Source organism: Chelonia mydas, chromosome 11 (assembly GCF_015237465.2).
Source record: "Chelonia mydas isolate rCheMyd1 chromosome 11, rCheMyd1.pri.v2, whole genome shotgun sequence".
NCBI classification, from domain to species: domain Eukaryota; kingdom Metazoa; phylum Chordata; order Testudines; family Cheloniidae; genus Chelonia; species Chelonia mydas.
Window position 1 is genome coordinate 30,444,109 of NC_051251.2, and position 23,726 is coordinate 30,467,834.

Genomic DNA, 23,726 nt, shown 5'->3' on the forward strand with positions numbered 1-23,726 from the left:
TACTTCAGTTGCCATAACTAAGCATAATATTAAAAGGAGAGAAGATAGATTTTTATGTAATTTAACTTTGTATCACAATTGTTCTTAATCTGTTTTTCTCTGAATAATTAATGCCTATGACTTTTCATAGCAAGTTTTAAACCCAGAATAGATTTGAATTACTTTGAGTTAGACAAACTGCATAAGAGCAGATACTGGTGCACCCCCTGACTTTGATCCAGCAAAAGCATTTAAGCATGTGCTGAACTTTGTGAGTACTCCTACTGAAGTAAAATGTAAACTGGTGGCTAAATTCTTTCCTGAATTGAAACAGACTGTTCAGCACCCTCCATATTGAGTCCCAAACTCCTTTCTTTTATCACTTTTTTAGAAAAACTTATTTTTAGTTGATTAGTGTGTCAATTTATGAACACTTGCATCCGAGTTCCCTACTCTTTCCCTTCCCTGCCTCCCCCCACCAAATATTCAGTACTTTCAGTGGAAGGACCCAAGTCTCCTGATTATATTTTAGAGAACACTTACATTATTAAGGGTTTTACCAAGAACCTTAAAGCAATCTGTCTCTATCATCAAAATATGGTCTAAGCTCTAAGAGCTAGGAAATTGTGAGCGTCGGTCCCGGCTGTTACTGATTCCTTCCTTGGTTTTGGACACCTCTCTTTCTTAGTTGTAAAATGAGTAATAACAATGGTCAGCCTCACAAGGATATTGAGCAAATTTGTAATGTTCCCAAGTTTTTGAGAGGGTTTATTCTGCAAAAAGCCACCTTTTTATTAATAAAAATAAAATGTTATAAGGTCGTACAGTGACTACTGACTCTAATGACCTTTTACCAAAAAGGTTAGTAGCGATTTGGATGTCTAACCTAGTGAATGCCAGTGAAAATGAGGAAGGATTAGAGGCTAAAATAGGGAAAGAGCAAGCCAAAAATTACTTAGACAAGTTAGATGTCTTCAAGTCACCAGGGCCTGATGAAATACAACCTAGAATACTCAAGGAGCTGACTGAGGAGATATCTGAGCCATTAGTGACAATCTTCAAAAAGTCATGGAAGATGGGAGAGATTCCAGAGGACTGGAAAAGGGGCAAATATAGTGCCCATGTATAAAAAGGGAAATAAGGACAACTCGGGGAATTACAGACCAGTCAGCTTAACTTCAGTACCTGGAAAGATAATGGAGCAAATAATTAAGCAGTCAATTTTTCAAAAACACCTAGAAGATATGAAGGTGATAAGTAACAGTGAGCATGGACTTGTCAAGAACAAATCATGTCAAAGCAGCCTAATAGCCTTTTCTGACAGGGTAACAAGCCTTGTGAATGGGAGGAAGCAGTAGACATGGTATATATTGACTTCAGTAAGGCTTTTGGTACTGTCTCACGTGACCTCATAAACTAGGGAAATACAACCTTGATGGAGCTACGATAAAGGTGGGTGCATAACTGGATGGAAAACCGTTCCCAGAGAGTAGTTGCAGTGATTCATAGCCAAGCTAGAAGGACATATCAAGTGCGGTCCCATAGGGATCAACTCTGTGGCTGGTTCTGTTCAGTATCTTCATCAATGATTTAGATCAGGGATCTCAAACTCAAATGACCATGAGGGCCACATGAGGACTAGTACATTGGCCCGAGAGCCACATCACTGACACCTCCCACCCGCCGCCCCAGCCCCACCACCACTCCTCCCCTTCCATGAGGCCCCGCCTCTTCCCACCCCTTTCCTGTCCCCATTCCAACCCCTTCCTCGAAATCCCCACCCCAACTCCGCCCCCAGGGGGTGCAGGAGGGGTGCAGGGGGTGAGTTCCGGCCCAGCGCACACCGGGGGCAGGGCAGGCTCCCTTCCTGCTTGACCTGCCCCCGCGCCGCTCCGGGAAGTGGACAGAAACTGGGGGGGCACAGGGGTCCCTGAGTGGCCCAGGGGCAGGGCAGGCAGGAAGGGAGCCTGCCCTGCCCCCGCTGCGTGCCAGGCAGGAGCCGCTCTAGGTAAACGTGGTGGTGGGCTGCGGGGAGCTGGCGGGCCGCAGAAAATAACCCCGTGGGCCGTGTGGTTGAGACCCCTGATTTAGATAATGGCATAGAGTACATGTATAAAGTTTGCGGATGATAACAAGCTGGGAGGGGTTGCAAATTTTTTGGAGGATAGGATTAACATTCAAAATGATTTGGAAAAACTGGAGAAATGGTCTGAAGTAAATAAGATAAAATTAAATAAGGACAAATGCATAGTACTCCATTTAAGAAGGAACAGTCAATTGCACATACAAAACAGGAAAGGAAGGAGTACTGCAGAAGGGGATCTGGGGGTCATAGTGGATCACAAGCTAAATACAAGTCAACAGTGTAACACTGTTGCAAAAAAAAAAAAAAACAAGAAAAAACCAAACATCATTCTGGGATGTATTAGAAGTGTTTTTAAGCAAGACACGAGAAGTAATTCTTCCACTCTGCTCCATGCTGATTAGGCCTCAGCTGGAATATTGTTCTGGGTGCCACACTTCAGGAAAGATGTGGACAAATTTTAGAAAGTCCAGAGATGAGCAACAAAAATGATCAAAGGTCTAGAAAACAAGACTTCTGAGGGAAGATGGAAAAAATTGGGTTTGTTTGTTCTGGAGAAGAGAAGACTAGACTGGGGGGGGGGGCATGATAACAGCTTTCAAGTACATAAAAGGGTGTTATAAGGAGGAGGGAGAAAAATGGTTTTCCTTAACCATGGAGAATTGGAGAAGAAGCATTGGGCTTAAATTGCGGCAAGCGTGATTTTAAGTTGGACATTAGGAAAAACTTCCTAACCATCAGGGTGGTTAAGCACTGGAATAAATTGCCTAGGGAGGTTGTGAAATCTCCATCATTGGGAGCAAGTTAGACAAACACCTGCCAGGGATGGTCTAGATCAGGGGTAGGCAACCTATGGCACGTGTGCCAAAGGCGGAATGCGAGCTCATTTTCAGTGGCACTCACACTGCCCAGGTCCTGGCCACCGGTCCGGGGGACTCTGCATTTTAATTTAATTTTAAATGAAGCTTCTTAAACATTTTAAAAATCTTATTTACTTTACATACAACAATAGTTTAGTTATATATTATAGACTTATAGAAAGAGATGTTCTAAAAACATTAAAATGTATTACTGGCACATGAAACCTTAAATTAGAGTGAATAAATGGAGGTTTGGCACACCATTTCTGAAAGGTTGCCGACCTCTGGTCTAGATAATACTTAGTTCTGCCACAAGTGGAGGGGACTGGACTAGATGATCTCTCGAGGTCTCTTCCAGACCTATGATTCTAATTCATTCATAGGAGCCTTGCTGCCCTGCGTAAAACTCCAACTGCTTAGCCTCTATGTGCTGGAATGTCTTTTCATTGTGGTATGTCCAGATTTTAATGTGCCTCCGTTTAAGAGTTCTGTTTCGACTTTTCCCCCAGAAAGAGACTAAAATCTTTTCATTATAATATAGACAGTGCACTGCATTTGGAATACAATTTATCTATGTTCAGAGTAATTTTTCTTGTGATTGTCTCTACCCTAGAGAAGTGTCTTTAATGAATTACATACAAATTGTGTAATTTAAGAAGTTAATTTGGTTTTCTGGTTACACAGGACTAAAAACAGCTCTTGTAGAAAGAGATGATTTCTCATCAGGGACCAGCAGCAGGAGCACTAAATTGATCCATGGTGGAGTGAGATATCTTCAGAAGGCCATCATGAGGTTGGATTTCGAGCAGGTAATTGTTTATACTGGCTGTTAAGCAAAAATTGCCAGTAGACTCTTTTTTCCTCCTCCCAATTAAATCTCTGTTCTCATTTTATGGTTTTTAATATTTTCTTTTGTGGAATATCAGAGGCACTGTGCATACAGAATAGTTTGCTCAGTGAATTCTGCTAGAATATTTTGGGGACATTTCCAATGCTGTTTCTTGCTGGAGTATCATATTTACAGACAATCTGAAAATAGTATCTTGTGGACTGTGCATATCGTGGTGGGGGAGATTTCCTGATAAGAATTTTGTTGTTTGTTTTAAAGGAATTTTGGCAAAGAAAATATAGTAAATCAATGGTACATATTCAATTCATCTAGAATTGGTGTTCCCATGCATAATATGATGGAAGATGGGACAATCCTCTACATTTGGGAAAACCCCCAAACTTGCCTTCCTCCTGTGAAACTTGCAATTAAAGCTGTTTGAAAAATCTTAAAGGTCGCAGACCATTGTACAGTGGAATTGGTTGCCACTCACTTATAGGGCCTTCCATTTTAAGGATCAGAGCAGAAGTGGTTTCTTGGATGTCTTCAAAGACAGAAAGAATTTCATACCTTATTAAGTGCCACTAGCTTCTAGTAAAATGGAGTATGGTTTTTAGGTCCCTTAATTAGAGCTGATAATAATTAGACTGACCTGCCATAGCACTAAAATGCCTAGTGGAATTTGCTCTGTACTCACAAGTTAAAGATTTTGTGTTACTGATTTGGGAAGTTCCCAAAGTAATTCTTCCAACGAAGTGTCGTGCTATTGAAAGAATAGTAAAGAATGTAATAATTGTAAGCAAGCACAGAGAAGGTGTTCTGTGTATTTTATGGACTGATGGGCAAAACTGTTTAACATTGAATGTTTGTGATCCATTAATGAGGAGTTAAAGGTCCTGAATTGTTTTTTATTTATTTTTTTTAGTACAGGATGGTAAAAGAAGCACTTCATGAGCGGGCCAACTTGCTTGAAATTGCTCCTCACTTATCTGGTCCTTTGCCTATAATGCTTCCTGTTTACAAGTAAGCTCCCTGATACTCCTTCTGTTTTAATTTCTTACACCATTGCTTTTGAGAATGAAGCTACTTCACTGGACAAGGTGTCAGAATGCTTTTTTCTTAGCTGTTAATGTGTCACAAGCTTTGTCTTTTCAGAGATGAGAATTTGTTGCTGTATTGTAGAAGCGTGAAGTTCATGTACAGCCCTGTCTGTTAACGCCGTGTCAGTTAGCTGTCCAGCAGTATTCCTCAGATTCACCCTCTTTCAATGGAGTTTTACCTTGGAAAACTTTTGCACAGTAACTTTGAAATGAATCAGTTTGTCTGGGAAAGGCAAAAGACAAGTGTTTTTTTTTTTTTTTTTTACTTTGTCCCCTCCCAGGTCTTGTTAGGGGTGGGAAGAGGTGGAGGGAGAGTGATTTCCAGGCTCCTACTTCCTAATCTTCACTTTTACTCCCCCTACCAATAGCTAAGGCCTCCTCAGTAGAGTGACACTCACTCCTACACCCTGTCACCTCCAGGGCCCATCCGTGACTTTAAGTTGTTGTGCATTGAGCAAAGGCATCTCCTTCAGAGCAAAGGAAAGTGCTTTCATCTCAGGGGTTGGGCATGCTGCTTTCACTTGGCATTGGTGCATGAGGAATAAGGTCAGGACCTGAACTCAAGGACCTTCAGCTCTCCTTCACAGACAACCACAATCCGATTTTTCACCTGCTCATTCTCTAAGCCGCTTTCCCCAGTTGCATTTAGGGGGAGAACAGAAACCTCATTTGGGCTCGCATTCCTAAAATAGCTAAGGCCCCAGTCCTGCAGAAACATATGCACTGTGAATACACCCATTGAAGCCAATAGGACTAGTCACAGTACATAAAGTAAAACGTGTGTAAGCATTGATCTCCACAACAAACTTATGTCGGTATAACTATGTCACTCAGGGGTGTGGAAAATCCACTCCCCTGACCAATGTAGTAATACCACCAACCTAACCCTGGTGTAGACAGCACCATGTTGATGGGAGGGCTTCTCCCAGTGACATAGCTACCACCTCTTGGGAAGATAGCGTACCAACTGTCAGCACAGGTAGTGTCTTCACTTAGCGCTACAGTGGTGCAGCTGTGCCACTGCAGCACTGTAAGTGTAGACGAGCCCTTAAGTCTCTGCAAGACTGGGTTCTAGGGTGGAAGAAACAGAGGGGAGGAAGCACTGGGGAAGGGGATATGTAAACATGGCAGGGGGAGAAGAAGTGGTGGAAAGGGCTGAAGAGAAGAAAAATACTGAAGATAAAAATAGAGATCAGATGAAAGGTCGACTATGCAAAGATAAAATACTTTGAAGGCAGAGAGGTTTTTAGAGAAAATAAAATGAAACATTTAGAACTGATGAAACATTACAGCTGAATAGTCCAAGGGGTTCTTTCCGACTCTTCACTCAGGAAAACTTGCATTGATGCCAACAGGAGTTTTGTCTGAGTAAGGAACATAAGTCTGGGCCCTTAATTTGCACTGACTTATTTTACATGATTGTGACATTGTTTTTGTGATTTAATTGTTCCTAAGCACATTCCTTTCTATTGAGGAGCACATTCTTTATATATAATTCTAAAATTATTAACTCTGAAGCTTTGACTAAAACAGGAACAGTTTCAAATTCTAGGCAAATTATTATTATTATTGATGTAAAATGCTGGCATCTAGACAAGTGATGGGGAAATTAGAAATGTGTTGATAAGTCACACTTCTGCATGACTGCTGAAGCCTCCCCTCTCCCCAAGAATTCTTGAGTTAAATTCTGATTTTTATACAGGCACCCTCTAACAGTATTTCTCAAACTTATTTGATCGCACCCCTCTTCTGTGTGTGTAGTAGTAGTTTACATCTCCCATCCCAGTGCTTGGCTGGCTGCTGGGCCCAGCTCTGAAGGCAGCACTGCTGCTGACAGCGGCAGCGCTGCCTTCCAAGCTGGGCCCAGCAGCCGCCGCTCTCCGACCGCCTAGCTCTCAATGTGTGCAGTCATATTTTTTTCTCCGTAAAGCTTCTCTCACCCCTGCAGAATACGTTCTGTGCCTCCCAGTCTGAGAACCTCTGCACTATAGGATCGTAGAAATGTAGGTCTAGAAGGGTCCTCAAGAAGTCATCAAGTCCAGCCCTCCCCCATGCTGAGGCCAGGACCACGTAAACCTAGGCCATCCCTGACAGGTGTTTGTCCAACCTGTTCTTAAAAACCTCCAGTGCTAAGTGTGATGGGTTCGATCACAGAACCCCCCTGGGAGCTGCCACCTGATGTGCCAAGATTACTTCTGCTCCTGCTTTCCTGCCTTGTCAGCTTAGGACTTCAGTGCCCTGCCTGGTTTGAGCCAGACCCGCTAGCCTGCTGCAAACCCAGACCCAGTCTGAACCACGTCCCCTACCAGCTGTAGGCTTAACTGAAAGCAGCTTACAGAAGTGTTCCTGTCCTTGACACTCAGATGCCCAACTCCCAATGGGGCCCAAACCCTGAATAAATCCGTTTTACCCTGTATAAAGCTTATGCAGGGTAAACTCATAAATTGTTCGCCCTCTAGAACACTGATAGAGAGATATGCACAGCTGTTTGCCCCCCTCCCCCAAGTAGTAATACGTTCTCTGGGTTAATTAATAAGTAAAAGTGATTTTACTAAATACAGAAAGTAGGATTTAAGTGTTTCCAAGTAGTAACAGACAGAACAAAGTGAATTACCAAGCAAAATAAAACCTGCAAGTCTGTCTAATAAAACTGAATACAGACAAAACCTCACCAGTTCCAGTAAGCTTCCTTTTACAGACTAATCTCCTTCTAGTCCGGTCCAGCAATCACTCACACCCCCTGTAGTTATTGTTCTTTGTTCCAGTTTCTCTCCTGGGCGTGGAGAGGCTCTCTTTAGCCAGCTGAAGACAAAATGGAGGGGTCTCCCACGGGCTTAAATAGACTTTCTCTTGTGGGTGGAGACCCCCTCTTTTCTCCTATGCAAAGTCCAGCTCCAAGATGGAGTTCTGGAGTCACCTGGGCAAGTCACATGTCCATGCATGACTCAGTTTTTAGAGGCAGAAGCCATTGCCCACATGGTATCTTGAATGTCTCCAGGAAGGCTTCTTATGTGGATTGGAGCATTCCAAGATGCATTGTTCCTTAAGTGCTTCTTGACTGGGCACTTAACTTTGTGAATTCCTTTCTCCAGGAACTGACCAAATGTTCTACTAAGGTTATTTAGAAATCAAGCCAGTACATGGCCAATATTCATAACTTTGAATACAAAAATGATACATGCATACAAATAAGATTAATAGATTCAGTAGATCATAACCTTTACGTAGATATGTTCCATGGCATATGTAGCATAGAACATATTCCACTTATGTCATATATATTCATAAGCATATTTCCATAAAGCCTTGTGGGGAGCACCGTCACACTAGGGATTCCACAACTTCCCTTGGAAACCTGTTCTAGTACTTAACTACCCTTATAGTTAAAATGTTTTTCCTAAATATCTAGCCTAATTCTCCCTTGCTGCAGATTAAGCCCATTACTACTTCTCCTACCTTCAGTGGTTATGGAGAAGAATTGATCTCTGTCCTCTTTATAACAGTCCTTAACAAAGTTGAAGACTATCATCAGGTTCCTCCTCAGACATCTTTTCAAGACTAAATATGTCCAGTTTTTTATAACTTTTCCTCATACGTCAGGTTTTCTAAACCTTCTGTCATTTTTGTTGCTCTCCTCTGGACTGTCTTCAGTATGTTCACGTCTCCTAAAGTATGGTGCCCAGAACTGTACACAGCACTGATCTATAATTCCCTTGATCCTCTTTGTTCCCATTTTTAAAGATATGTTTGCCCTTCTTCAGTCTTCTGGGACCTCATCCATTCTCTGAGTTCTCAAAGATAAGTGCTATGGACATGGGCAAGCAATTTTGCCTCTTTGCCTTTGTTTCCTCATATCTAAAATGGGGATAATATCTGAGGTGTATTGTGGATTAGTCAATGTCTGCTTGTAAAATGTTTTGAAGACAAAAAAGGCCTATGTAAATGGCAAACTTTGGTGCAGAATAGAAAGTAATAACCATAGTAATGCTAATTACAGCTAATATTACAATATATAATGATTGGAGGGTTTTTTCCCTTTTCAGTTGACATTTATTTTATTTTTTTTCAGATGGTGGCAGTTGCCATACTACTGGGTGGGAATAAAACTATATGACCTTGTAGCTGGAAGTCAGTGTCTGAAAAGCAGCTATGTGCTCAGCAAGTCAAGAGCCTTGGAACTCTTTCCAATGCTACGGAAAGACAGGCTTGTAGGAGCTATTGTCTACTATGATGGTATGTTTTGTTTCTATGTTTACCTTTCTAATCCGTCTTTATGGTTGATGTATTTAAAGTAAAACAAAAATATATAACTAATATGATGTACTTACATAAAGTATTTTTATAGAAAGTGTGTCTTGAGGGAATCTATCTTGCGTAATTTCCATTGTCTAAATTTAGATGTATAACTAAATCCATTTAATTGGCTCACACATCTGATTGGTTTAGTTCTGGCCTTTCTATTTACCATCCTGAATGTAGGAGAGAGAATCTGTTCTGGTCTGTCAGCCACTAGATGCAGCAAAATATGTCATAGTATCTTCATGGTCTGGTGATTCCCTATAGGAAGTTCCAGTGACTTCTGCAGCCATGCATAGTTGTGTAATACTAGAGAAGCTCCTTTTGTGTTGGATCAGTGTAAAACAGTCTATACAAATGTGGTATTTGAAGTGCTCTGTACAAGCTAACCCCTCGTAAGCCTCAAACAAATATTTCCTAATCAGATAATATGCCAAATTTTATTAAGCATCTGAATCCTGTGTTTACTTGAGGACTAATTGTTCAGAGATGTTCTGAAGCCAAGACCCTCTCTTTAGTTTCCTCAGGAAAACTGTAGGATCTGTGAACATGTTTACCAAAATAGTCCATGTCAAGAAACAGATGTTGTTGACTATCTTAAATGGCTCACTACATGGTATTTTACATTAAAAAAATTAGTTCACACCTGTCTTGATAATCTGACTTCCCCTTTGTTCTCATTTTTGAGTTGAGTTTGGTCCATCAATCGCTTTTTGCTTGCACCACCCTCGGCTATTTAAATTGTTCGATCTATGGAGAGAACTTGCATTGCAAATATATTCAAATAGCACAAGCAGCTCTGGGGCTGGGGTGGTTTCCACTGGAAACCTCTGTATTCAAGGGGTTATAAATCTATAGGAAAAAATACCTTAGGGCTGAAACTTGGCACAAATGTCATCTATTGCACAGAATACAGTTTTGAGTGTTAATGTATGTATCATTTCAACAAAATGAGTGACTGAGTTGTAGAAGGAGAAGATTAAAGTGCTTTTTTGCAAGTCTAATATTTTTTAAAAATTGAAGTTTTGCAGTTTAAAGGTCTAAAGTGCACAGATTACTTGTTTGAAAAATATAAATGGAAGGGTTACTCTGCTTTTTAAAAATGGGCAAATATGCAGTAGCAGCAACTTCTGTGTGTTCAAATTATTGATATTAACATTCATGTTGATGGTACCAGAATGATTTGGGGGTTTTTATTTCATTTTTATAAAGTATGTCCATTCTAAGTCCCTAGGGGCATGTACAATATTTAGCAACTCGTATGGCGTTTCGAACACAAAAGCATCGATTGCGCAACCCTGGCTCATGCTGGGGAATTTGTATTCATGCACGTAATCTCACTGATTTCAGTAGGATTACTCACATGAGTAAGTCCTCATCAACATGAGTCAGGGTTGCACAATCTAGCCCAAAGTTAAAAAAACAAAACGTCTTCCACCCTGCACCCAAAATGTCACCTGCTATCTGTATTCAGGAAAGGCCCAGGAAAAGGGAGAGGCCTTGTAGCACACCATGAATGTAAACAACCTTTAAGACCTGTCAGACTAGTAAGAGAAGGGAATTCCTAAGCCAAGAACCCTAAGTACATTCTTCCACCAGCCCTCTAGTCAAAAGACTACTGGCTTGATCAGTCCAGCTGTATTCAGCTTCCTCTCTTCCTGTGTATTACCACAGCAGCCTCCAAGGTAGCTAAGAGAAGCCATGTAGAGTTTTATGGATCAGTCATCACCATGAGTTGCATCTCCCAGGAGGAAGTGGTGTGATGTATTGCTTTTTGGCTGACTCTGCCATGCAGGAGGACAGTTGCATTATGCATGAGTTGTAGCTGCTTGGTGGTCTTCAAGCCACTTACATAAGTCATTGCAATAACCAAGTCAAAGTTCCAAAGGCAAAGATAATTTTGGAGAGGTACAAGTCCAAAAGGTGTTGTCTCTATTGCTTTACCAACCAATGAATGAAAAATGTACGTACTTACTATTAATTATAGAAATGAGGAACTGGAAGGGACTGTGAAGTCCAAGTCCAGCTCCCCCCAAATCCCTGGTGTGCTGAGGCAGGTCCAGATAAACCTATACCATCCCTAATAGGAGTTTATTTAACACGATAAAAATGTCTAATGATGGGGATTCAACAAACTCTTTTGGAAGCCTTTGTCCATGCTTAACTATCTTTATAGTTAGAAAGTTTTTCCTAATATGTAACCTAAACCTCTTTTCCTGCGGATTAAGTCCATTAGTTCTTATCCTACCATCAGTGAACACTGAGAACAATTGATCACTGTCCTCTTTGTAACAGCCCTTAACATAGTTGAAGACTGTTTTTACATCCCCCTGTAGTCGTCTTTTTCTCAAGACTAAACATGTCTAGGTTTTTTAACCTTTCCTCATAGGTCAGGTTTTCTAAACTTTTTTATCATTTTTGTTGCTCTCCACTGGATGCTCTCCAACTTGTCCACATCTTTCTGAAAGCGAGGTGCCCAGAATTGGACATAGTACTCCAGCTGAGGCCTCACCAGTGCGGAGTAGAGTGGAACAGCTACTTCCTGTGTCTTACATTACATCCTGTTGTTCCCCAGAATGTTAGCCTTTTTCACTACTGCATCAGGCTGACTCATATTCAATTTTGTGTTTTGCTATACCCCTCAGGGCCTTTTCTTCAGTACTGCCATCTAAACAGTTATTCCCCATTTTGTAGTTGTGCATTTGATTTTTAGCTTCCTAAGTGAAGTATTTTGAATTTTTCTTTAGTGAATTTCATCTTGTTGAATTTAGAACAATTCTCCAATTTGTCAAGATTGAAGGGCAGGATTAGAATTCAAAACAAAGTTCTTGCTACCCCTCTCAGCTTGGTGTCATCTGCAAATTTTATAAGCTACTCTCCACTCCCCTATCCAAGTCATTAATGCAATGGTCCCCAAACTGTAGGAACATTTGGTGGGGGCGGCTCTTGCGGTGGGCGGCAGGGAGGGAGTGCCCGCAGCTCTGCATCCAACTCCTCTGCTGAGCAAATTGTGCAGTAATGGAGTGGGAGCATGGACAGATTACATTACTGGTGGGGGGGGGGGGCATGACAGGAAAAGTTTGGGCACCACAGCATTAATGAAAATATTGAATAGAACTGGACCGAGAACTGACCCTTGCAGGACCTCTCTGGATATGCCCTCCTGGCGTGACAGCGAACCATTGGGAAGTACTCTCTAGTCCAGTTGAGCACCCACCTTATAGTAATTTCATCTAGAGCAGTATGCATATGAGACTGTCGCATGAAACTGTCAATGGCCTTACTAATATGAAGATACTGTCACCTGCGACTCCTAGGATGGTCAGGGTTCCAAAAGTACCCCCAGTCTGAGACAATCTTGGACAAACCCCCTCCACTGTGGGGGCAGGAACCACCTCTGCTATGCGTTCAAGGGCATTCCTCACTCCACTTCCATCATCCCCATTTTGTCTGAATTAATCTTCAACTGCAGGGTGTTAAGAATTTCGATGAAAAAACACTCAAACCTCCTCACTTGATTTAATGAATGATGAGGTGTATGGGTCCAACATGCAGGTCATAGTGCAAACACCCATAGCGCCTTTGGAACCTCAGAAACTGGTGCTTAAACTTTTCCAGAGAAGAGATTGTGTTTGTTCCCTCTAGACATGAATCTGTCCATAGAAATGCTGACAGGCAGGTCTGAAGCTGATCTACTTTATAGAGGAAAAAGCTTTTTTTATAGCAAGAAAAATAGGATTCTGCTTCCAAGTGAAGGCATCCAGGATGTTCCAAATTGTCCACTAATTGAAATGAGACTTGGTGAAGGTGTTTTCTTTGGGAGCATGATCTCTCCAGTTCACATATGAGTCCTGTATCTCTACGTCTGTCACCACATGAATCAGAAAGCCCATGCTCCATCAGATCTTCATATCGCCAGCTTTACAGTGGCTTTGGTCATCCCCTCAGCCACTGAAGATGGCCACCCTGGAGATGCAGATGCCACAGCAGAACTCCCAAGTAAAGAACTCCTTAACAGAAGGTTTCTTTCACTTGCCAAATTTCACAGCTAAGTGAGGAAATTCCATAGTAAAATTAATAAACCTCCTAGACATTAGTAATTTCCTTGGCTTTATCTGCCTAGGAATTACCTAGATTCCAGAAAGTTAGCTTCTTTTTTGTTAATTGTGGGTGCCTTGAGTTTTGCTGAAACCTCTATCTCAGCACATCCTGACTTTACTTGAATGTGTCTTCAAGGTATTCTGAGTTGCATCTGTGTCCAGCATAATATGTAATTACATGTACATTAAGTTTAATGTAAACCAAACAGTATTCAAATTTTTTAAAAAATCATGCCCAGCAAAAATTGCAATAAAAAGACTAACAAATTTATTTGAGCATAAACTTTCGTGAGCTACAGCTCACTTTATCGGATGCATGCAGTGGAAAATACAGTGGGGAGATTTTATATACACAGAGAACATGAAACAATGGGTGTTACCATACACACTGTAACCAGAGTGAACAGGTAAGATGAGCTATTACCAGCAGGAGAGAAAAAAAAAAAAAAAACCTTTTGTAGTGATAATCAAGGTGGGCCATTTCCAGACAGTCTCTACGTAAAAGAATAAATGGACACAGATCAGATGCCAAGAATGATAACATTCAAAAACCAGTCAGAGAACACTTCAATCTCTCTGGTCACTCAGTTACAGACCTGAAAGTGGCAATTCTTCAACAAAATCTTCAAAAACAGACTCCAGCGAGAGACTGCTGAATTGGAATGAATTTGTAAACTGGACACCATTAACTTAGGCTTGAATAAAGATTGGGAGTGGATGTGTCCTTACACAAAGTAAAACTATTTCCCCATGTTTATTTTGCCCCCCTACTGTTCCTCACACATTCTTGTCAACTGCTGGAAATGGCCCACCTTGATTATCATTACAAAAGGTGTTTTTTTTCCCTCTCCTGCTGGTAATAGCTCACCTTACCTGTTCACTCTGGTTACAGTGTGTATGGTAACACCCGTTGTTTCATGTTCTCTGTGTATATAAAATCTCCCCACTGTATTTTCCACTGCATGCATCCGATGAAATGAGCTGTAGCTCACAAGCTTTTGCTCAAATAAATTTGTTAGTCTCTAGGTGCCACAAGGACTCCTTTTCTTTTTTGCAGATACAGACTAACACGGCTGCTACTCTGAAATAAAAAGACTGTTGTGAGTCATGCAAAAATCTTAAAAGCCAGGAAATTCACGGCTCGAATTGTACTTCAACATCTAGACACAGCAGGGTGTCCACTTAACTACTTTCTAGGTGCACCCCGTCGTGCCTACATGCTAAAGGACAGTCTTATCTGTGAATTTCCTTCTTTGCAGCAGACCCTTAGTGTTCTTTCGTTGTAGATTTTATTGGGTGATTATATAAATTGAAACAATTCTTTTTCTGTTAGCAGTAAGAGTGCTTTATGGAAAGATTTTCTTAACCCTCATGGGTAGTCTGGCAGTCTCATGATATCAAGATGTATGCAGAGCAGTTGTGAAGAAACTACACATCCCTTGCAGGGATGGAGATACCATCTTCAGAAGAAATATCCTGAATACTTATTTGCCAATTGTGGTGGATGTGTAATTAATTTTTTTACCTGAAGATAGTTTATTTCTTTTATCCAGCAACCTGAAAGTTCATCACACAATATTTGACTATAAAGGTTTTTTTTCCCTTTTTTTAGAATTAAACTAGTCAATGCTTATCAATAGGGACATTTGGAAAGGAAAAATAGGGATAGACCTCCTAACTCAATTGAAATACATTAGGTACAGAGAGCATTTAGGAGGCATATTGTGGAAAAATAACAAGCATAAGGATAATTAGAGGTTGTCCCTCTTGAGTGGGACCAGCTAGTATGTATATATATCTTCATAATCAGGAGTAATATGAAACTGTGGAAAGAAGAGAACTTGAATTTGTTTTTCTATTATCTCATTTAAGAACTAGCAGATAGAGGGGTTCGTCCTTTTAAGGACTATCAGCAGCTGTATTGCCAAGAAATTTCTCCATCAGTTCAGTAGTATTAAGGCAGTGTTTGTTGTGGGCATATGACTGACGAGTTCTAAGGGCAGTACTGCATTGGAGTGAAGGGATTGCAGATTATAATTCACAGTACACCTTACTGTGAAATTACAAATCAGTAATTGTAGAGAGTCCTTGTACTCTGATTTGTCAGTTTATTATTAGGTACTCATCACATAGTATTTTGGCACGTTTAAACAGAATTAAAATAACCAGTGCTCAAAAAAGCCAAATGGAACAATATGGGTATAAAACAAAGTGCTCTGAGTGCCCACCAGCCGTCACTCGTAAATTCCCTGCTGATGGGTAGGATTATTCTATTTCAGTATAATGGCTGGTATTTAGCTCGCTTAGGGAAAGACTGTCACTTGCAGTGATAAAACTGTGTAAAGGAGAAGGGGGCATAAGCCAACCCCCAACCTCAACTTCCACCAACAAATGTGGGCACAGAGGGTCTGTGGGGTCATTGCCTTGTGAGAAAATGGGTGAGGAATGGACACACAGGGATGTAATTGGCTAATTGCAAGTTACTCCTTTCATCCCAAAAGGAAAAGATGAGAAATTGATTCTGAGAGTCACAATTCTTTGGTGGGGCACCTGCTGCAGGCGCGAGTGGAGGGCACAGTTATGAGCCACTCCATACTTAGGACGTTGAACAAAGGTTCAATCTAGTCTGTAATATGGGTGTCACTGTTTAAAATATAACCCTTCTGTTTTACATAGGCTACTTGGATTTTATATTTCACTATAGTAATTCAGAATGACTGAAAGTCATATGGATTTTTAAAAACTGTACAAATGGTTAGCATTACTCTTGATTCATTGTTTGCTAAAATAAAGGTTGTGGCAGTTGCTAGTGTGCTAGTTATCTTGTGGTGTTGAATTCAGGTCTGTTATTATCTTAACTAACTAGGGCCCTGAACCTGCAATGAGATGCAAACCAGCAGAGCCTTCCATGGATCTCATTGCAGTATCAAGACCTAAGTCCCCAAAGCCTAATAGCAAAAATTAACCTGTCTACATGAAATGTCATGATATGGATTTTAACAGTGGACACTTAGTTTTCTCTTGATGGTACAGTACTTTCATACTTTTGCATATACATCTTCCCCTTAGTCTACTTGGTTTTTAATAATAAACGTTATTACAGATGGCCCACTCTACAAAGATTTCATTTAACAAAATATCTTGTTGGGACTAAAGACTGTGACATCTGCATTTTTTTCCCTTTAAAAGAAAATTGTTAAAAGAATTAAAAAAAATCCCGGTAGCCTGCAGTTTTAAGTTTTATATTGATAAATAGATTTTTGAAAGTTTCTTTGGATGATCTGTAGCCAGAGCTACTGTAAAAATTATTAAAGTGCAACAGCAACTTTCAACTTGAAAAACTAATTGGTTAGTTTTAGTTCATTCTTAGTAACCATTTTGCTGCTTTAAAATATTTTAAGATACTCTACTGCTAGGTATTTAAAAAAAAAAAAAAAAAGAGTAAACTCTAATTTTTATAGTGTTACTTAAAAGTAATATTCTTAAAGACTGTAATTAACTGGAAACCTATTTGTAATCTATTTAAAGCTTAGTTCTGACTACGCAGTTTGATATTTTATGGCAAAATGATAATCGCAACAATTTAAAATAATTCCTAGCTATTGCGACAGAGATGCATTTACAAGACACTCACAAAGGCTAATTTAAGGTTTTCTTGCAGAAATGCTACTTTAGATTCATTGCTATGTGATGTCAAAGTAAACAGCAAGGGTTAATACAGTTTTTTTGGTGGAAAATTCTTATTTTTTTTCTTGCCAAGATACAGCACAAAATCAGATACTGAGTGATACTTTACTGATAGGCCTGATGCCTTCCCATTCAAAGAGCAAAATTTGATTTGTACCCTTTTTTGCTTCTGTAAGTTATGTAAAAGGGCCAGAAATGTTTTCAACTTTTTTCTGCATGTTTTTAATGTTAGAAATTCAGGTCTGGCCTATCCTGATTTCCCTGGACAACTGGAGAGCTAGTATACCTAGAGATCTTGCATGTGTACTGAGCAAGTGAAACCTGATTGACAGTGACCCTCTTTCTATTCAGACCATTTAAAGCTCTTTCCATTTTTAATTCCATTGCCTATGAACAGTTGGAAGGAAAAAAGCTGGCTTTTAAAGATTCTTTATCTCATCCCTTCAGTGAAGAATTCTGAAAGCTCATAATACACACTTGAACTATCAGAGGGTATGTCTGGATTTCAAGAAAATGTTTTTCTTTAAGTGTTAACAAACACATTAACTTACACTTTAAAAATGTAAGGTACAATCTGGCCCTACTGATGTTGATGGGAAAGCTCTCAGTTTTCAATAGGGCCAGGATTTCAGTCCAAGTGTAGATTAGGGCAAGTTATATTTTAACACTTGTTAGCTGACCGAGGTGAGCCCTAGGCTCTGCCCTACAGTTCATCTTGTCCAGTTAACTTGTGCTGTTGGTACTAGTTTTAAAACATGTTAGCTAATGCATTTTTGAAAATGCACCTTGCATCCTAACCTAGACAAGCCCTGAATCTTGGAGGGAGGGAGGGGGAGAACAAGGAACACACACAACCTTTCAGTTCTTTATACATCATAAAGAAGCAAAATGATGGCATGAACTACTTGCAGTTCACCTTTAAGGAACTTAGCATTAGATAATGGCATTGACACTTAAAGCTCAAAATAGGTTGTGGAGGAGAAGCTTATATAGAAAGGAGTGTCGTAAGTAGTTTTATGTTAACAATTAAATGCAATTTCATAATGTTTCTTGCCTTTTTTTCCCCTCTGTCACAGGTTTTTGTGCATCTGTACCCTTAGTTGCACCTACAGGCTGCAGTGAGTAGTGTTTAACAGCAGAGGTCTCCCCCTAGAGTTGTAGTGTTGACCCAAGCCCCCCAAAAGAACACTTTTAATATACCCACTGTATAGATTATTTTCTGACTTAATAAAACCATTTACACAATTATTTACTATTTTTGCATTGGTATTTGGTTTTTATCAGAAGGGGATCAGCAGTGCTATTCCTGTTTTTTTTTTCCTAATTGCTGATCTAACCCGTAACTTATCAAACAATCATGACTATATCCTACTCTATAGCTTTCTGAAATATTGTTGCTTCAGCCCTCTTAATTATATTTTAAAATTGTTTATACAGGCAAAAATGGATGGTACATTATAAATGTTGGAAGTACCAGCAATGGCAAATCACAGACTTTACCAGGGGCTATTCTTGCTCTGTCTCAGCATCAGGAAACTATAGCATATGTTGGATGTTAGCCTGGGTGTACACAATGTGTCCTATTTATTCAAGGTTTCCTTTGAAGCCACAACTTACAAGTTTGTTTCTTAGGGGTACATGTCAGACTTCATTTAGCATTTGTTGGTATTCGGATACTCCTGAATAGCAAAAAGGCAACATTTTGGGGGAAGAATGTGGCTGCTATCTGAGCAGTGATCTGTCAGTTTCATTTATGTAGCTCAAGGAAAATTGGAGAAGAGGCACTATGAAGACGCTAAAGCGGAGAGCTCAAGATCATAGAGAGAATTATTTTAAAGCATTTTTAATGGAAGAATTAATCTCCATTTGAATTATATGTACATTATGTTGGGGGCTAGGAAAATAGGAAACATTTTAAAGCAGAGCTCCAACAGTCAAGATTATTACAATTTTAAACAGGCACAGAAAATGCTGGCTAATTCTAAGTGGCAGAGTTCTCTTTTAAGATGCATTATTTCATATCTCTGGGTGCTATAGAGTTTTTTGGGTATGTACATATTCTCCCTCCAAGATGAACTTTTAAGTGTATAAGGAAATGTATTTCTAGGTTCTTTAGTAAGTCATGAATTTAAAATGGAATAGTTGTGTTAATTACCGTTTCTTACTGGAATCTATTTATATATCTTAAAGACAGAAAGTAGAACTGTAGAATCATTTGCATGATCTCATACAGTATTTTCTTGATTTTTTTATTTTTTGACACATGAAAAATATATCTGATTGTCTAATGAAATTCACATTTTCACTTTGCTTTGCAAAATCTCCAGTTCAGTTAGATTCCAGGAAAGGTTCTCCATTTCATAATTCTGCATTCTCCAGGATTTTGGTGCGTATTTTTTTCCAAAGTATGTTAACTAAAATTCTATATCTTTGAACAAAAAAGTTGTTTAAAGAAAGGTGGAAAGGAGGCTCTTCGGTTGAGGACTGCGCATTCCTTGTTTACTGTAAACCCCATGAGAAATTCTTCCCATTTAAAAAAAAAAAAAAAAAGAGAGAAAATAAATGCAAAGGAGTAGAGCGTTCATTAAGCTGTCAAAAACTGAATAAACGCTTTTTCTTTTTAAGCTTCTACAGCTCTTTTCCCTCGTATTAGAGTAAGTGCTGAATTAGGAAATGTTACAGCTTTATAGTTCATATTTATTAAATTAGTATTTTGAGAATATTAACATATGTAATAGGGGCATTGCCCAAATGTAGGCACAGACAGTTAAATCCTTATTCCAAATTTTTCTCTCCCTTGAAAATTAAAATGGTTTGACAATTTGTCACTAGAAAGGTTTTATAGATATGAAGTCTGTTGCTACACATCTTCATGTTAGTAGAGTTTTAACTTGAAAATGGAAGACTGTGAAAGTAGCTTCTAATGCTAAGCCCCACAAGAACTGCTAGCAAACCATTATGGGTGTTTAAAAGCAGCTAGGATATGCAGAAAATGTTTTGACTGATTTTATTTAAAAGAATATCTTATGGGTCGTATATGAGGGACCTCAGAAAGAAAACCAGTTATCTGCTGTGAGGAGGATTGTAAAGGCATGATTGGCTGCCTCTTGTGGAATATATGGGAAATGAAATATAAGCATTGACTTGGCTGTTTCTGTAGTTTCAATCTCAATTTTCTTTCATTTAAGAGTTCTTAATACTCTGATTTGGTGTAAGTAGTAGTGGGGGAGACGGAGGAATCATAAGCCTTGGTATTATGAACAGTGCTTCTTATTTCTTAAATTAATGAAATCGGTAGGTTCTGTTTACTTGTAGTGGTTTTAGCACAAAGCCCTTTGAATCAGATGGTATTTTATCCATCAAAGAGTTTTTACTTTCAAAATGGATAAAAATAAATACCCTAAAATGACTTGTGTCTTTAACCCAGTTTTTCCTCTGTCAAAGGGTACAACTTTATAAGCATACCTACAGGAGTAATAGTTTGTTCACAACAAAAGAGACTATGCATTCCATAGCTCTTCTTTTGCTGGAGGCATCGTTCCCAAAAGCATGCAGCTGATAACTGCATCTCCTGCTGTACCTGTAACAATTTAATTGTATAAGTCAGCCCAGTCAAGCATCCCCAGCTCATGACTGGGAGACATGAAATTCATTGTCATTATTGTCCCTGTCATTTTGGATCATTATATCCTGCTGCAGAATTTTCCTCACTTCAGTGCTTTTTTACCTCCAGGAACCAGGGATTATGGCTGAGGTTGGGGTGGGGGCAGGACTGTGAACTACATTTACCTCAGGGGAGCCACAGATTAAATTGGCTTTGCTCTCTGACTTGCTGGATTCATCTGTTTGTATGCTGTGAGTTTAAGATTGGAAATGATGAATATTCTAGCAAATTCTATGCTTTTATTTTTAAAAAACATTCCTATAACCAAAGGATGATTTTTGTCTCTCTTAACAAGAAGTGAATGGGGATTAATTCTTCACATCTCATGTTACCTAAAAGATATAAGATTATTCTCGAGCGAAATGACATTATTTGCACATTACGCCACAAACATCTTAGTATTCCCCAGCGTGTCATGGCTTTTAGAGGAAAGACTCCAGTGAAGCATGTAATTTTGTTGTAATTTATATGTGTATATTTTATGTGAACTTAATGGTAAGCCATTAGTTAATATGTACATTGTTCCATACTGTAGATATGATAATATATATGGCTAGGGAAAATCTGTTATGCCTTTCCCCACCATACTGTTTTTTATATATGAAATTTTAAAGCTGTTTGGGTATTTACTTTTTAATAAATACGAATAAAATGAAGGCCAGTTTACCTACTTGATTACACTGCCAGCTGCCTTCTAGGTTGATAGTAATCAGTGCAAACTAAAGTGCAGGAGTCTGTCTATACACTGCAGAGTGCAGGACTGGGGCCTAGAACATGCCATTTGCATCAATTAAAATGGATGGCCCATTCCCATACATACATGGAACTAGTGTTAAGTATTCATGTCTTTTCTTGTACCAAGTGGCTGTCTCTTTGGGCCTGCTCCTTTAAGGTGCTGAGCAGTGGATTTGCTGGCACATGGTACCGTACAAAATCAAGACAGTTAACGTTTACTCTAATTTCAAATAAAAGTAGAGTTCAGTGTCTGTCTATACATTCTCTGACCAACACCTCTCCCATTCTTTGTCTGATTCTTGTGCAATATCTTTATCATGAAAGTGCAACTTACAAATGTAGAATTATTTTTTTTTACATAACTATTTTTTGAGTGCAATGTAAAATTTTAGAGCCTACAAGTCCACTCAGTCCTACTTCTTGTTCAGCCAATTGCCAAGACAAACAAGTTTGTTTACATTTATGGGAGATAATGCTGCCTGCTTTTCTCCTTATGGAGAAAATAATGATGCCTGTCTTTCTCCTTATGTTTACATTTATGGGAGATAATGTTGCCTTTACTTACAATGTCACCTGAAATTGAGAACAGGTATTCATGGCACTGTTGTAGTCGTCATTGTAAGGTACTTACGTGCCAGAGATGCTAAACATTTGTATGCTCCTTCATGCTTCAACCACCATTCCAGAGGACATGCTTCCGTGCTGAATTTAAATTGGTATTCTTCTATTGTTTAACAGTGTGATTAAAACTGCGATTAATCATGACTATTTTTTAATTTTGACGATTAATTGCAATTTTAAAAATTGTTGGACATCCCTACTTTATTTGCTAAGATGTTCTTTCTTTATCAAGTGATGTGGATGCTGTAGACTTATACAGCGGATGTTTGATCCTACTCTGGTGATTATTTTTGTCAGTGACCGGCAGAACCTGTGAGTATTGGGCATTTTCAACCCTCATTGACTTCACTGACCGCCACTGAGAGTTGAGGGCACTCAGTGCTTTGCAGTTTGTATTTAAATGTATAAATAAGCAACTAGCTGGCCTGGCAGTTGGTGCTCTGTACAGACAGCAAACAAATGTGCAACAGCTCAACTGAAGGATTTTTACTTTTCTATACTAGTGATGGGGTACTGTTATTTATTTAGCAACTACTATATGTCCCTAGTGAGTGATGTGGTCACTTCTGTCTCATGAAGAGTGACTTTACATCTGCTGTGTATCTCTGATATAGTATGTCTGTTTTTATACTGTTGGATCGTAACTCTAGCTCTGGTTAGTTTAGACAAGGGCACATAACAGGAAATCATTTCCTTTTATATTCTATGAAGTGAGCAATAGTTCATAAACTATTGACTGGTCTCCAGTTGACTTAGGATTTGAAAAATAGCTACTGACCATGCACAGTTAGTTTGCCTCAAACTTGAGATGTAAAGTCAGGTACTGTCTCTATCAGTCAGTCAACCCTTACACTGCATTGATATGTAATAACTTGCATTGACATCACATTTCTTTCTGGTTTCAGAATAGCAGCCCTGTTAATCTGTATTCGTAAAAAGAAAAGGAGTACTTGTGGCACCTTAGAGACTAACAGATTTTTTAGAGCATAAGCTTTTGTGAGCTACAGAGTACCCAGAAGTTACCTACTACAGGACAGGCCCAACAAAGAAAATAACAGAACACCACTAGCCATCACCTTCAGCCCCCAACTAAAATTTCTCCAATGCATCATCAAGGATCTACAACCTATCCTGAAGGACGACTGATCACTCTCACAGATCTTGGGAGACAGGCCAGTCCTTGCTTACAGACAGCCCCCCAACCTGAAGCAAATACTCACCAGCAACCACACACCACACAACAGAACCACTAACCCAGGACCCTATCCTTGCAACAAAGCCCGTTGCCAACTGTGTCCACATATCTATTCAGGGGACACCATCATAGGGCCTAATCACATCAGCCACACTATCAGAGGCTCGTTCACCTGAGCATCTACCAATGTGATATATGCCATCATGTGCCAGCAATGCCCCTCTGCCACAACAATTGGCCAAACCGGACAGTCTCTACATAAAAGAATAAATGGACACAAATCAGATGCCAAGAATGATGATAATCAAAAACCAGTCGAACACTTCAATCTCTCTGGTCACTCGATTACAGACCTAAAAGTGGCAATTCTTCAACAAAAACACTTCAGAAACAGACTCCAACGAGAGACTGCTGAATTGGAATTAATTTGCAAACTGGATACAATTAACTTATGCTTGAATAAAGACTGGGAGTGGATGTGTCATTACACAAAGTACAACTATTTCCCCTTGTTTATTTCCCCTCCTACTGTTCTTGTCAACTGCTGGAAATGGCCCACCTTGATTATCACTACAAA

At 39.5% G+C, this 23,726-nt stretch overlaps 1 protein-coding gene across 14 annotated transcripts in view; it reads left to right on the plus strand.

Annotated features, from left to right (window-relative positions):
* The window catches only part of GPD2 (glycerol-3-phosphate dehydrogenase 2), a 118,636-nt gene that overhangs the window by 51,352 nt on the left and 43,558 nt on the right, over positions 1-23,726 (plus strand). For all 14 annotated transcript variants that reach the window (XM_027819013.3, XM_043524797.1, XM_027819011.3 and 11 more), the window contains 3 exons: positions 3,607-3,731; positions 4,677-4,774; positions 8,921-9,084. In XM_027819013.3, the coding sequence (XP_027674814.1) occupies positions 3,607-3,731; positions 4,677-4,774; positions 8,921-9,084 (387 nt within the window). The remainder of the gene's footprint in view (positions 1-3,606; positions 3,732-4,676; positions 4,775-8,920; positions 9,085-23,726) is intronic.